Genomic DNA, 12,034 nt, shown 5'->3' on the forward strand with positions numbered 1-12,034 from the left:
GCAATTGCACTCCTGGGTATTTACCTCAAAGACACAGATGTAGTGAAAAGAAGGGCCATATGCACCCCAATGTTCATAGCAGCAATGTCCACAATAGCCAAACTGTGGAAAGAGCCGAGATGCCCTTCAACAGATGAATGGATAAAGAAGATGCAGTCCATATATACAATGGACTATTACTCAGCCATCAGAAAGGATGACTACCCAACTTTTACATCAACATGGATGGGACTGGAGGAGATTATGCTAAGTCAAATAAGTCAAGCAGAGAAAGTCAATTATCATATGGTTTCACTTATTTGTGGAACATAAGGAATTGCATGGAGGACATTAGGACAAGGAAGGGAAAAACGGAGGGGCGGAATTGGAGGTAGAGATGAACCATGAGAGACTATGGACTCTGAGAAACAAACAGGGTTTTAGAGGGGAGTGGCGAGGGGGGATTGGTTAGCCCGGTGATGGGTATTAAGGAGGGCACGTACTGCATGGAGCACTGGGTGTTATACGAAAACAATGGATCGTGGATCATCACATCAAAAACCAATGATGTATTGTATGGTGACTAACATAACATAATAAAATTTAAAAAAAAACAACAACATTGAAGCATCCATCTGTTTTATTCCTTTTTATGACTGAATAATATTCTTCTGTGTGTGTACAAATGCTGTGTGTGTGTGTCTGTATCTGACGATTTATCCATTCATCTCTCATTGATGGACATCTGCGTTGGTTCTTCCTTTTGGTTATCATAAATAATGCTGTTATAAACATTTGCATACAGGTTTCTTTGCGGACATGTTTCCATTTCTCCTGAGTAGATACTTAGGAGTGGAACTGTTGGGTAGTATGTTTATGTTGTGAATTTTTTTTTTTTAAGATTTTATTTATTCATTTGAGATAGAGAGAGCACAAGCAGGGAGAAAGGCAGAGGGAGAGGGAGAAGCAGGCTCCCTGCTCAGCAGGGAGCCCGATGTGGGGCTCCATCCCAGAACCCTGGGATCATGACCTTAGCCGAAATCAGACGCTTAACTGACTGAGCCACCCAGGCGCCCCATATGTTGGACTTTTTAAGGAACCATCAAACTGTTTCCCATAGAGGCTGTGCCATTTTACATTCACAGCAGCAATGTACGAGGGTTCTTATTTCTCCACATCCTTGCCAATTTTTCATTTTTTTTTTAATATTATTTATTTATTTATTTGAGAGAGAGAATGAGAGAGAGAGAGCATGAGAGGGGGGAGGGTCAGAGGGAGAAGCAGACTCCCTGCCGAGCAGGGAGTCCGATGTGGGACTCGATCCCGGGACTCCAGGATCATGACCTGAGCCGAAGGCAGTCGCTTAACCAACTGAGCCACCCAGGCACCCTCATTTTTTTTTTATTAAAGCTATTCTAGTGGGTACTGTGGTTTTGATTTGCATTTCTTTAATGAACAATAAAGCTAAACAACTTTTCATGTGCTTGTTGGCCATTTTTATGTTTTCTTTCTTTTTTTTTTTTTTTTTAAGATTTTTTATCTATTTATTTGACAGAGAGCACAAGCAGGGGGAGTGGTAGGCAGAGGCAGAGGGAGAAGCAGGCTCTCCGCTGAGCAGGGAGGCCGATGTGGGGCTTGATCCCAGGACTCTGGGATCATGGCCTGAGCCAAAAGCAGACGCTTAACCAACTGAGCCACCCAGGCGCCCCCATTTGTATGTTTTCTTGAGAGAAATAGCTATTCAAGTCTTTTGGCCATTTTAAAAATGGGTTGTTTTGTCTTTTTGTTGTTAAGTTGTAAAATTTCTTCACATATTCTGGATATAACAAGAAAACTATAAACCAGTATCGCTCATGGACAAATACAAAAATCCTCAAGAAAATTTTAGCAAACTGAATCCGCCAATAATGAAAAAGGGTAATACATTATGACCAAGATGGGTTTAACCTAAGGAATGCAAAATTGGTTTAACATTCAAAGATCAATGTAATTCATCCTAGCACTGGTCTAAAACAGAATACCTTAGTTGAAAATGCATTTGACAAAATCCAATACCTCTTCATGATAAAAACTCTGAGAACCAAGAATAGAAAGGAATTTCCTCAACCCAAGAGGGCAAGGATTGGCAATTTTTTTCTGTAAAAGGCTAGATAGCAAATATTTTAGGCTTTGTGGTCAGACCAACTCCTCAACTCTGAGGTTGTAGGTACAAAACAACCACAGAATATATGTAAACAAATAGGTGTGGCTATGTTCCAGTAAAACTTTCTATAGATGGCCAGCTAGATTTGGCCCATAGACTATAGTTTCCCAACTCTAATGGCCCTACCAGGTTCTCACATCTATTAAAAAAACAATAGCATGGGGCACTGGGTGGCTCAGTCAGTTAAGCGTCTGCCTTCAGCTCAGGTCATGATCCCAGGGTCCTGGGATCGAGCCCCACATCTGGCTCCCTGCTGAGCAAGAAGCCTACTTCTCCCTCTCCCCCGTGCTCATGCTCTCTCTTACTATCTTTCTCTCTCTCTCAAATAAATAAAATCTTAAAAAAAAAAAAAAGCAAACATCACACTTAATGGTGGAAGAGTGAATTTCCACCCTAATATCAGGAAAAAGACAAGGATGTCCACCAACCCTTACCATTTCTGTTCAACATTATACTGGAAAGTCCTAGCTAATACAGTAAGACTACAAAAAAATATAAAGGCATACCAATTGAAAAGATATAAAACACTCTTTAGTCACAGAAGCCATGCTCATTAATATAGAAAATCCTAGAGAATTTACCCCCAACACTCCTAGAACTACTAAATAAGTTCACAGCAAGGTTGTAGGATATAAGGCCAACATACGAACAAAACTGTATTTCTATTTACTAGCAATGAAAAATTGGAAGTAAAAAACAAAAAAATACTAGTTAAGTCTTAACATGACCCCAGCTCTGACCAACACCTTGGCTGCAGTCCTGTGAACGACCCTGAGCCAGAGACCCTAACTAAGCCCTGCCCAGATTCTTGACCCACAGAAACAAATAGGTGTTTTTCATTTGAAGCTAAGTTTTGAGGTAATTTGTTATGTATCTGTAGATAAGTAATTCATCCAGTGTACATGAGTACAGGGGCAACAGAGGTACTCACACATCACTGGTGGGAACACAAAACGATAGAGCCGCCGCCTCCTTATTAAGTTACGCATCCCACTTACCACGTGACCAGCATTCCCACTCACAGGTATCTATCCAAGTGAAATGCAAGGATCTGTCCTCACAAAGACGTACTGAACCAGTTTATAGCTGCTTTATTCTAACCTTAAACTGAAAACAATCCAAATGTACATCAACTTGTGGATAGATCCACAAATCGTGACCTATTCATCAAACAAAATGCCACTGAGCAAAATAAAAAGGAATACAAAGATACACAATATGACATGGATGAATCGCAAAAGCATTATATGACTTCCAGTTTCCAGTCCAACACGCAAGGAACTTGGAAGACATCCCTCCATTGTAACAAGTAGAAAGCTGAGCAGACTCTCCTTTGATCCACTGGAGAACTGAGGTCATAGGGCAAACTGTTGCCCCCAAGACTGGAGAGACAGACAGGCAGACACAGAGAGCTACAACTTACCAGAACAGGGCAGAGACCCACAGGTAGAGATCTCTACCAGAACCAGTACTGGGGTAGGAAAATCTAAACTGTAAGTGACCAGTGGCTGAAGGATCACTGTGGACAAGGTTAGAGCTGAAAACTCTACAGACGTCCAGACTTAGGGAGCTCCTACACTTTTGTGAGTTTTTACCTCCTTGAGCCCTACCAGGTTCTCACAGTGAGTATCAGATGAAAATCTGCTTCCGACAAGAAGGGAAAAGTTGTCATTCTGAAAATGCCCAGAGCATGCTGCTCTTAACAAGGCCTGCAGTCAAGAGAAACAATTTTGCCAACGCCTAACTAAACTTGGTTTGACCAGGGCCTAATTAATGTGAGGGAAGAGAAATACCCAACTCCAGCTCCCCTGGCCTTCCTGTCCTACCTAAGAAGTGAAAAATCTGAGACGCACTGGTGAAATTCAAGGTCCAGGGACACAGGCTCACTAAAAGACTGAGACTTAATCATACGCCTGTAGAACACTTCTCCTCTCCCCACACCTTATCACCACATCACTAAAGACCTCTTTATAGAATTTTCTTACACCCCATACTTCATGGTAGGCTTCTAACAAAAATTTGCACAAAGGAAAAAAAAAAATTTGCACAAAGGACAAAAACCATTTGAAGAGCCAGAGCAAGCAACAGAATAAGACTTAGACGTGGCAGGGATATTGAAATTACAAGGCCAGGAATTTAAAATCAGTATGATTACACCTGAAACTAATATGCCACTGTGTGTGAATTTTATTCCATTTAGAAAAAGAAAAAAAAGAGGTACGATTAATGTGCTGAATGCTCTAATGGAAACAGCAGACAACATGCGGGAACAGATGGGTAATGCAAGCAGAGAGATGAAAATTCTAAGAAAAAATTTTTAAAAAAATGTTAGAAAACAAAAGCATTATGTGAGTGAAAGAAGCCAGACTAAAAAACCACATACCAGATGGTTCCATTGATATAAAATTCTAGAAAAAGCAAAACTTAATGACAAAAAGCACATCAGTGTTTGGTAAGAGCTGAGAGTAGAGGGAGAAGACTCACTGCAAAAGGGGAAGCAGGAAACTTTTTGGGGTGTTACAAATGTTCTATTACCATGGTTGTAGTAGTGTGACATGGCCAGGAGCATTTGTCAAAACTCATCCAACTGTTAATTTAAAATTGGTAGATTTTATTATATGTAATGTATACCCAGTTAAAGATATACAAATTATAAATATATAAATTAAACATATATATATGAACTAATCTTCATTTCTACAGAGAAAAAAGATGGTAGCATCTGATCCATTTAATTAACCATCTTAGATGGTGTATCTTTCTACTCTAGCCTTGTTATTATGCATATTTTATTCATTGATGTTTTCAGCTCAATCACCCAACGTAATTCTTGCTAGGATTTGTCAAATTTTAGTGATCTTCTTTCACTCACCCTTATTACATGAAAGACATTCAGGTAATTTAAAAGCACAATTATGTTATACAAATGTGCCTACTAGTAACTGTAAAAAACACTCTCTCATCAAAGGCTAAAACTCTACAAGGCAGTAATCCCTGGTGTCAACTATGTCCTATTAGTCCATGGCCAGTGTCAGTGCATAGTTTTTGCTGTTGTTTTGTTTTTTTGTTTTTTAACTTTTAAGATTTATTTATTTTAGAGGGAAAGTGAGTGGGGAAGGGGCAGAGAGAGAGAGAGAATCTCAGGCAGACTCCCCACTGAGCCCAGAGCCTGACGCAGGGCTCAAATTCACGACCTTGAGATCATGATCTGAGCCAAAATCAAGAGTTGGACACCCAACCGACTGAGCCACCCAGGCGCCCCATGTCAGTGCATACTTTTATTATTTTCATAACAAATTTGACAATCGTATCAAAAGCTGGTAAAGGTTCTCATCTTCATAATCTGCTGGAAAATTGGAACCCATCATACTGCCTGAGATAAAAGGCACTTCCAACAGTAAGAATGGTTGTAAAAGCCAGAAAAGTATCTGAAGTTCAATCCCTTTGTTTTAGAATGGTCCTTTCTCACTGTTTCTACTTGGCAAGTTAACATAAAAAGCACAACTCCCCTGAGATTTAATTTAGTACCTTCTACCAAGGTCAAACCACTAATGCCTATTGTGGTAGAGTTCTACCTTACAGAACGTATTGTTTAGAGAACTAATTTTTTAGAAGTAAGTTAAATTTAGATTTCTAAGTCAGGTCAGCAAGAGGGAAGATCTGCAGAGCAAATACTGTCTCTGGACTTCCTAATTACCCCAAGTTCCTTTAATTTTCATGACCGGTGAGGTACAACCGGGAAGACCTTCCTTGTTGACTGAGTGGCTGAAGGGAGGAAATGAGGTTACCTGGGCATACTGTTCCAAGACTGTGGCTGCATCACTGTGCTTCCTCTGCTCAACCAGCTTTCCTGCAAAGATAATAAACACTTGACCATAGTTGGCTTGCTAAGAACAGGATCACCAAAACTCAAGTTGAAATGGTTTTTGGAGGTACTTTTCTTTTTTTTTTTAAGATTTATTTATTTATTTGAGAGAAAGAGCAAGCATGCATGTGGGCACGCAAGTGGGAGGGGCAAAGAGAGGGGAGAGAATCTCAAGCTGACCCCACACTGAGCACAGAGCCTAAACTCGGCTCTAGCTCACGACCCTGAGACCACAACCCAAGCCCAAACCAAGAGTCAGACGTCCAACCAGCTACACCACCCAGGCACCCCCGGAGGTACTTTTTAAATAAAAACAGTCCCCTACAAATTGGAGACTAAGCTCTACTGTATACATTCAAAAAGAACAGCTTTAAAACAGCATTTTCCAAAGTGTTCCCTAAGACTGTAGGATAATAAAAGGCAATACCAAAAAACCATTCTTGGGTCAAGTAAGTTTGTGAAACATTGGGCATAACAACACTCAACAGATTCCTTTGCTGATATGCTCATTAATATATCTTTATTATGTATCAAACTATATACTTTGTGAATTTCTGTCAGGAAATAGGCAGGAATACCACGGAGTCCTATCTCAAATGGCAGTTACAATCTAAATTTAGCATAGAATGTGAAATCCATGTAGAGCCAAAATTAGCCATGAAAAAAAGCTTACAGAGGCACACATATGGGCAAATGACCTAGCATCTCCAGCTCCTCCATTTCTTCCTCAAATAGGAAGAGACTGCTGTTCTTTGGTTGAGCACTAAGATGAAGGTAGTTGGCTTACGGGTCATGCAGTGTCTTTAGATGCTCGAATGACTCAGCAGTGGAGATAATCATGCTTTGAGAGGCACACAGGACCTGAAGTCGACTACGGGGCTGGCAGACTCATGTCTCCCATCTCATGCAAACTCCAGCGCATATGATCCCTGACAAAAGCAGGTATAATCATCTCCATAATTTCAACAGCTATCTTTCTCTTCTTGTATAAACTGCCTAAGTTAAAGTGCACATGAAGTGACTCTGCCTTATAACTTTTCTCAACAATCTCTGACCATCACCTTTCCTACCATTTTTGCTAAACATTGGGGAGAACTGGTTGTATACCGTACAGCATGACAAACAGCAAGCTAAGAGTTATAAAGAACGTAAGAGAAGATAATAGGCCCTAAGAACAGAGCTGGAAGGTATGAACTACCAAAACATAAGTTTCTAGGGCGCCTGGGTGGCTCAGTCGGTTAAGCAACTGCCTTCGGCTCAGGTCATGATCCTGGAGTCCTGGGATCGAGTCCCACATCAGGCTCCCTGCTCGGCAGGGACTCTGCTTCTCCCTCTGACCCTCCCCCCTCTCATGTACTCGCTCTCAAATAAATAAATAAAATCTTTAAAAAACAAAAAAAAAACGTAAGTTTCTAAAGCAGAAATAACAATGGAGCCAGAATAAATAACTAAAAGACCTAATATAGGGAATTCTCAAAAACTAAAGAGTTCACCATGGAAATGAAGAGGCCTTGTAGAAGAGCCTACAGACCTAATAACCAGAAATGCCAGAAAAAGAAAAGTGGTAACCTCACACATTTTTATGACCCAGAGAAAAAGGAAGAATGCAAATAGCTAAGGAGGACAAATACATACATTTAACAGGATTTAATTTGGGATTTTTTTCAGAACCGCATTTTCTTTGAAATCAAACAATATTTTTAAAACTCTTAAAACAGCAAGGGGGGTGGGTGCCTGGGTGGCTCAGTTGGTTAAGCGACTGCCTTCGGCTCAGGTCATGATCCTGGAGTCCCGGGATCGAGTCCCGCGTCGGGCTCCCTGCTCGGCAGGGAGTCTGCTTCTCCCTCTGACCCTCCCCCTTCTCACGCTCTCTCTCTCTCAAATAAATAAATAAAATCTTTAAAAAAAAAAAAAAACAGCAAGGGGAGAACATACAAGCACTGCTGAGAGGGCAGGGCGCCTATTCACCTCTTCTCCCAGGCCGTCCTTTAGCTCTCCTCCCTCTAAGGAGTCAGTCTCTTATATAGGCTTGCCTCCGGTTCAGACGATCCCTAGACCGTGACACAGCTGAACTGCCTTTGCTCTCAGAATGCGTACATGTTTGGTTTTTTCTTTCACCTCATTTCTCATAAATGCTATTACGGTTCCCAATGATCTATTGTCTATACCTGAATGGCCCCACTCCAAAACTCATGTTTACCTTCTGACAGGGCACATGGCCGCACAGCTACTCTGCACTAGGATGTAAGTTTTGGCAAATGAGATGGAACACAAGGAACAGTGTAACTTCAAGGTCGCTTCCAACTTCAAGTGTTCTCCTAAGGCTCTCGTTTTCAAGTGTTCTCCTACGGCTCTAGTTTTTTCCCCTTCCTAAGGCCTGGAATATGGGTATGGAGAAAATCCAGCTACAACCATCCGCCTGGGATGACAGAGCCACACAACAGAAGGACTTCTCAGTCCTTACGTGAGAGATACAAGCTTTCTTTATCATGCCACCGTATTTGGGGACTCTCACTGTAGCAGTTTAACCTTTACTTAAATAAACCATTCTAAATTATCTAATTAATTTTTATTAGTGAATATGAGACAGTCTCAAGGTATGCTGTCCTAAATTTACTTGCAAAATTGCCAAAGAAAGGAAGAAAACAAAAAAACCGCTGGGAGAGTCCTCCCTTTAGAGGACCTAAACCACCACCCACGTTCACCTGCCAGAGTTCTGCCGAGGCCAGCCAGCTGGTCTTTGGTCAGGTCCAGCTGGGCCGCCGTGCAGACAGCTTGCCGCCAGCTACCACTAGCCAGAAAGGCATCGAGCGCTTTCTCGTGGGCGCCACAGCGGGCCAACACAAGCCCGGCTGGCTCGAAGAGGCACTCCCGTGTCAGGTGCTCCCCGTAAGCAATGCTGATATCCTGTGGCAAGAGAAGATGGAGGCTTGGTGAGGAAAGGCAACAGTCATTTCTTAACCTCCGGTGTAGGCTGTCTCAGCCACTACGTTTGAAAGTCTCTTGAATTACTCAGAAATATCCCGTGGTTAATCAGTGAACTCATTCTTCCACTCAAAACCTTACTGAGGATGTGCCATGTATTGACACAGCAGATCATTACTGAGTACTCTTAAGGGCAGTGGGACTCACATAGCGATGCAGAAAATAAAAACAGGCAAAATCCCAAACAATAACAAGAACCACCACCAAGTTCCTGCTCTTGTGGCGACAGGCTTACAAACACAGGAAGGCCTGTGACGTCGTGATAAAAGGAGAGCGACGGGAGTGCTATTTCAGAAGGCTGTGAGGAGAACCAGCCATGTGAAGGGTTATGGCACAGTAATCCAGGCCGAGAGCTACAGACAGCACCGTGGCCATCTGGCAGAAATGTGTTCGGAATACACAGGACGAAATAACAAGAAGGCTGGTGTGAGTGGAGAAGAGAGCGAGCCCGGGAGAGAGGAAGAGACCGTGAAAATGAGCGCAAAGAGGCAGCCATTGGCCAAATTCTCTATCCGCAGGCTCAACATCAGGCAGGGACACAGAGCGGAACACAAGACACAGCCCCTGCCCTTAAGCGGCCCGCGGCCGGCAGGGAAAACAAATCAGTGCGGTGGCAGGTGGTTACGTGCCGTCACTGAGGTGAGAAGGGGGATCTGGGTGCTCAGGGTGGCACCTCGCCCAGGAACAGCTTTCCGGCAGAGGAGACCAAGAGTTAAAAGACAAGTGGGCCTAAAGGTAGGGGCAAAGAGAGGCCTGGAAGAGGCAGCCGATGCTAAGGGAGCAGGCGGGGGCCAGAGCAGAGCCGCGGGCGAACTGCAGAGGGCAGGGAGGGTGGCGGGGATGAGTAGTGGTTACGGGCCCAGGCTCCGGGGTCAGACAGCCTGGGCTCCACATCCCAGGCCGGCGCTTCACACTCCAGTGTCTGAGGCAAGTTGTTTCCTCATCTGTTTACCCAATCAGGTTGTCATGAGAATCACAGAATACATTTAGCAGATATCTGGCATGTAAGAAGAACTAAATAGATGTCTGTTTAAACAAACAACTGAACTGCATCCCTTTCTTCTGAACTACATGAGAAAGATCTACATGCTGCAGGACGATCAGTCATGCGACAGCAAGGCTGGGCTGGAGCAAGGGGTGGGACAGAAGCCGGGAACCCCAGGAGAAGCTGCCATGGTATTCATGATGAGGAATGGGGGACAACTCCTAGCTCTCCAGCCTGGGCACTCTCTTCAGAACAATAGCAAGTCAGGGCCATTCTCCCAGATAAGAGCTCAGGACGAGGTGACTGCGTTTGAAGATAAACCTTGAGGCCAAGAATGGCATTATGGACTCGGGATCCTTCCCCCTGCCAGCTAACGCACAAAGTCAGAAGAGCCTCATTTCGCACACCACTCACCTTGTACTGCTGCGAGTCTGACGGATATAACTTCAGAGCTTCCTTATACAAGTTTTTATCTTTTACTAAGTTTAAGCATTCTGGGAAGTATTCAGGTCCTGAGGAATAAGATTCATACACACACAAGTTTAAGACTTTGGAAGCGTAATGAATTTCACTTGTACCAGTGGTCCCTACACAAAATCAACAAGGGACCTTTGTAAGACCTGCAGAATCAGAGTATCAGGAGTAACAGAATCCAGGAATTCTAATTTTAGCAAAGCACCCCAGCATATGTGAGGTATGAGAAACACAGGTTGAGATCAGAGTTCCATGTAAAAGGATGCTTTATACACTAGCCCTGATAAATGACTCTCCAACCTTCTGTCTGCTCAGCCTCCTTCATTAGAATCAGCTGGGGAGCTTATCACCTATGCAGATACCAGAGTCCCAGCCCAGCCCAGCTCAATCAGATTCTCCAAAGCAGCTTACTAACACCCAGGTAACTTCTTATCCCCATCCTAGCTCTCTGGAGAGAACTGCACCTGCTAAAGCCAGAAACTCCAGCAGGGGACAGGGACAGGGTGAAGCGGAACAACGTGAACCGTGCTCGTCCTAGTCCGTCGCTACCATGTACACCTGTGTCCTTCTGGGAACTGTCGGTGCACGTGGCCGCTCCCTCCAGACACGCTACGTTTCCCTCGGGTGTTGGCAAACACCAGGGGAGAAGAGTGCATTATCAAACAATTTTCATTCTGAGATACTGAAATGAATTTACGAGGTGATTATTCTTAACCCAAAAAGGATCTGCTCTATTTTTTTAAGTTAGGGAGCTCCTCCAATTCATTAAAAGTCATTTGCTTTGCCTTCAGCTTTTCAGATCGTATGATAAAAGAAGGTGCACATACATAACTGTTAAAATTTCCAGGAGTGGAAACTGAAATCAGTCTATATCTAAACTAACACTTTAATTTACCCTGCCTAGCTCCAAAGAAGACCTGAAGCAGAAATAAACATACTAATCCTCACACTTACCACATTTGCTGAGGTGGCCAATGGCTTTTTCATATCGTTTCAGGTATTTGTCTATGGTGAACCGCTGATAATTGGTTTCCATTTTCTTAAGTGTATTAAGAAATGGAAGATATTCTTTGGGATCCTAAAAAAAACCAAAAAACAAAAAACACCAATAGGAGATCTTTATTCCTTATGATTACATTTATTTATAACAATACAAATAACAATTGTTGTACAATCAATAAACCCAAAGCTACATAATGTTTAAAATACGTACTATATTAGTATATTATACATATTGTATAACTATATAAAATGAAACAACATATAACCAGTTGGGTGAAATTGCTTTAACGTATAGGTGAGGTGTTGTTTTGAGAATAATGATGACGATCTCCTATGTAATTTCACAAGAGCCACTTATTTCAGAGGCTAATAAGGAAAACAAGGTCAATCTAGAAGATACTCAACAAATGCATCCAAGTTTCTCCAGAAGTGCATCACATGCCCTCCCTCTGCCAGTTTTTTTTTCCAAAAGATTTCTTTAGAGAGAAAGAGAGAACACGCATGCTCCCATGTACGTGCGGGGGGGGGGGGGGGGGGGGGG

At 42.7% G+C, this 12,034-nt stretch overlaps 1 protein-coding gene across 6 annotated transcripts in view; it reads right to left on the bottom strand.

Annotated features, from left to right (window-relative positions):
* ELP1 (elongator acetyltransferase complex subunit 1) overlaps positions 1-12,034 on the bottom strand; it is a 71,747-nt gene that overhangs the window by 27,736 nt on the left and 31,977 nt on the right. For all 6 annotated transcript variants that reach the window (XM_081803330.1, XM_081803333.1, XM_081803329.1 and 3 more), the window contains 4 exons: positions 11,446-11,569; positions 10,432-10,529; positions 8,753-8,954; positions 5,971-6,032 (listed from right to left, as the gene is read on the bottom strand). In XM_081803330.1, coding sequence (XP_081659456.1) covers positions 5,971-6,032; positions 8,753-8,954; positions 10,432-10,529; positions 11,446-11,569 — 486 coding nt within the window. The remainder of the gene's footprint in view (positions 1-5,970; positions 6,033-8,752; positions 8,955-10,431; positions 10,530-11,445; positions 11,570-12,034) is intronic.

The sequence above is a fragment of the Leptonychotes weddellii genome, chromosome 14 (genome assembly GCF_054177405.1).
Source record: "Leptonychotes weddellii isolate Sample4059 chromosome 14, ASM5417740v2, whole genome shotgun sequence".
NCBI lineage: Eukaryota > Metazoa > Chordata > Mammalia > Carnivora > Phocidae > Leptonychotes > Leptonychotes weddellii.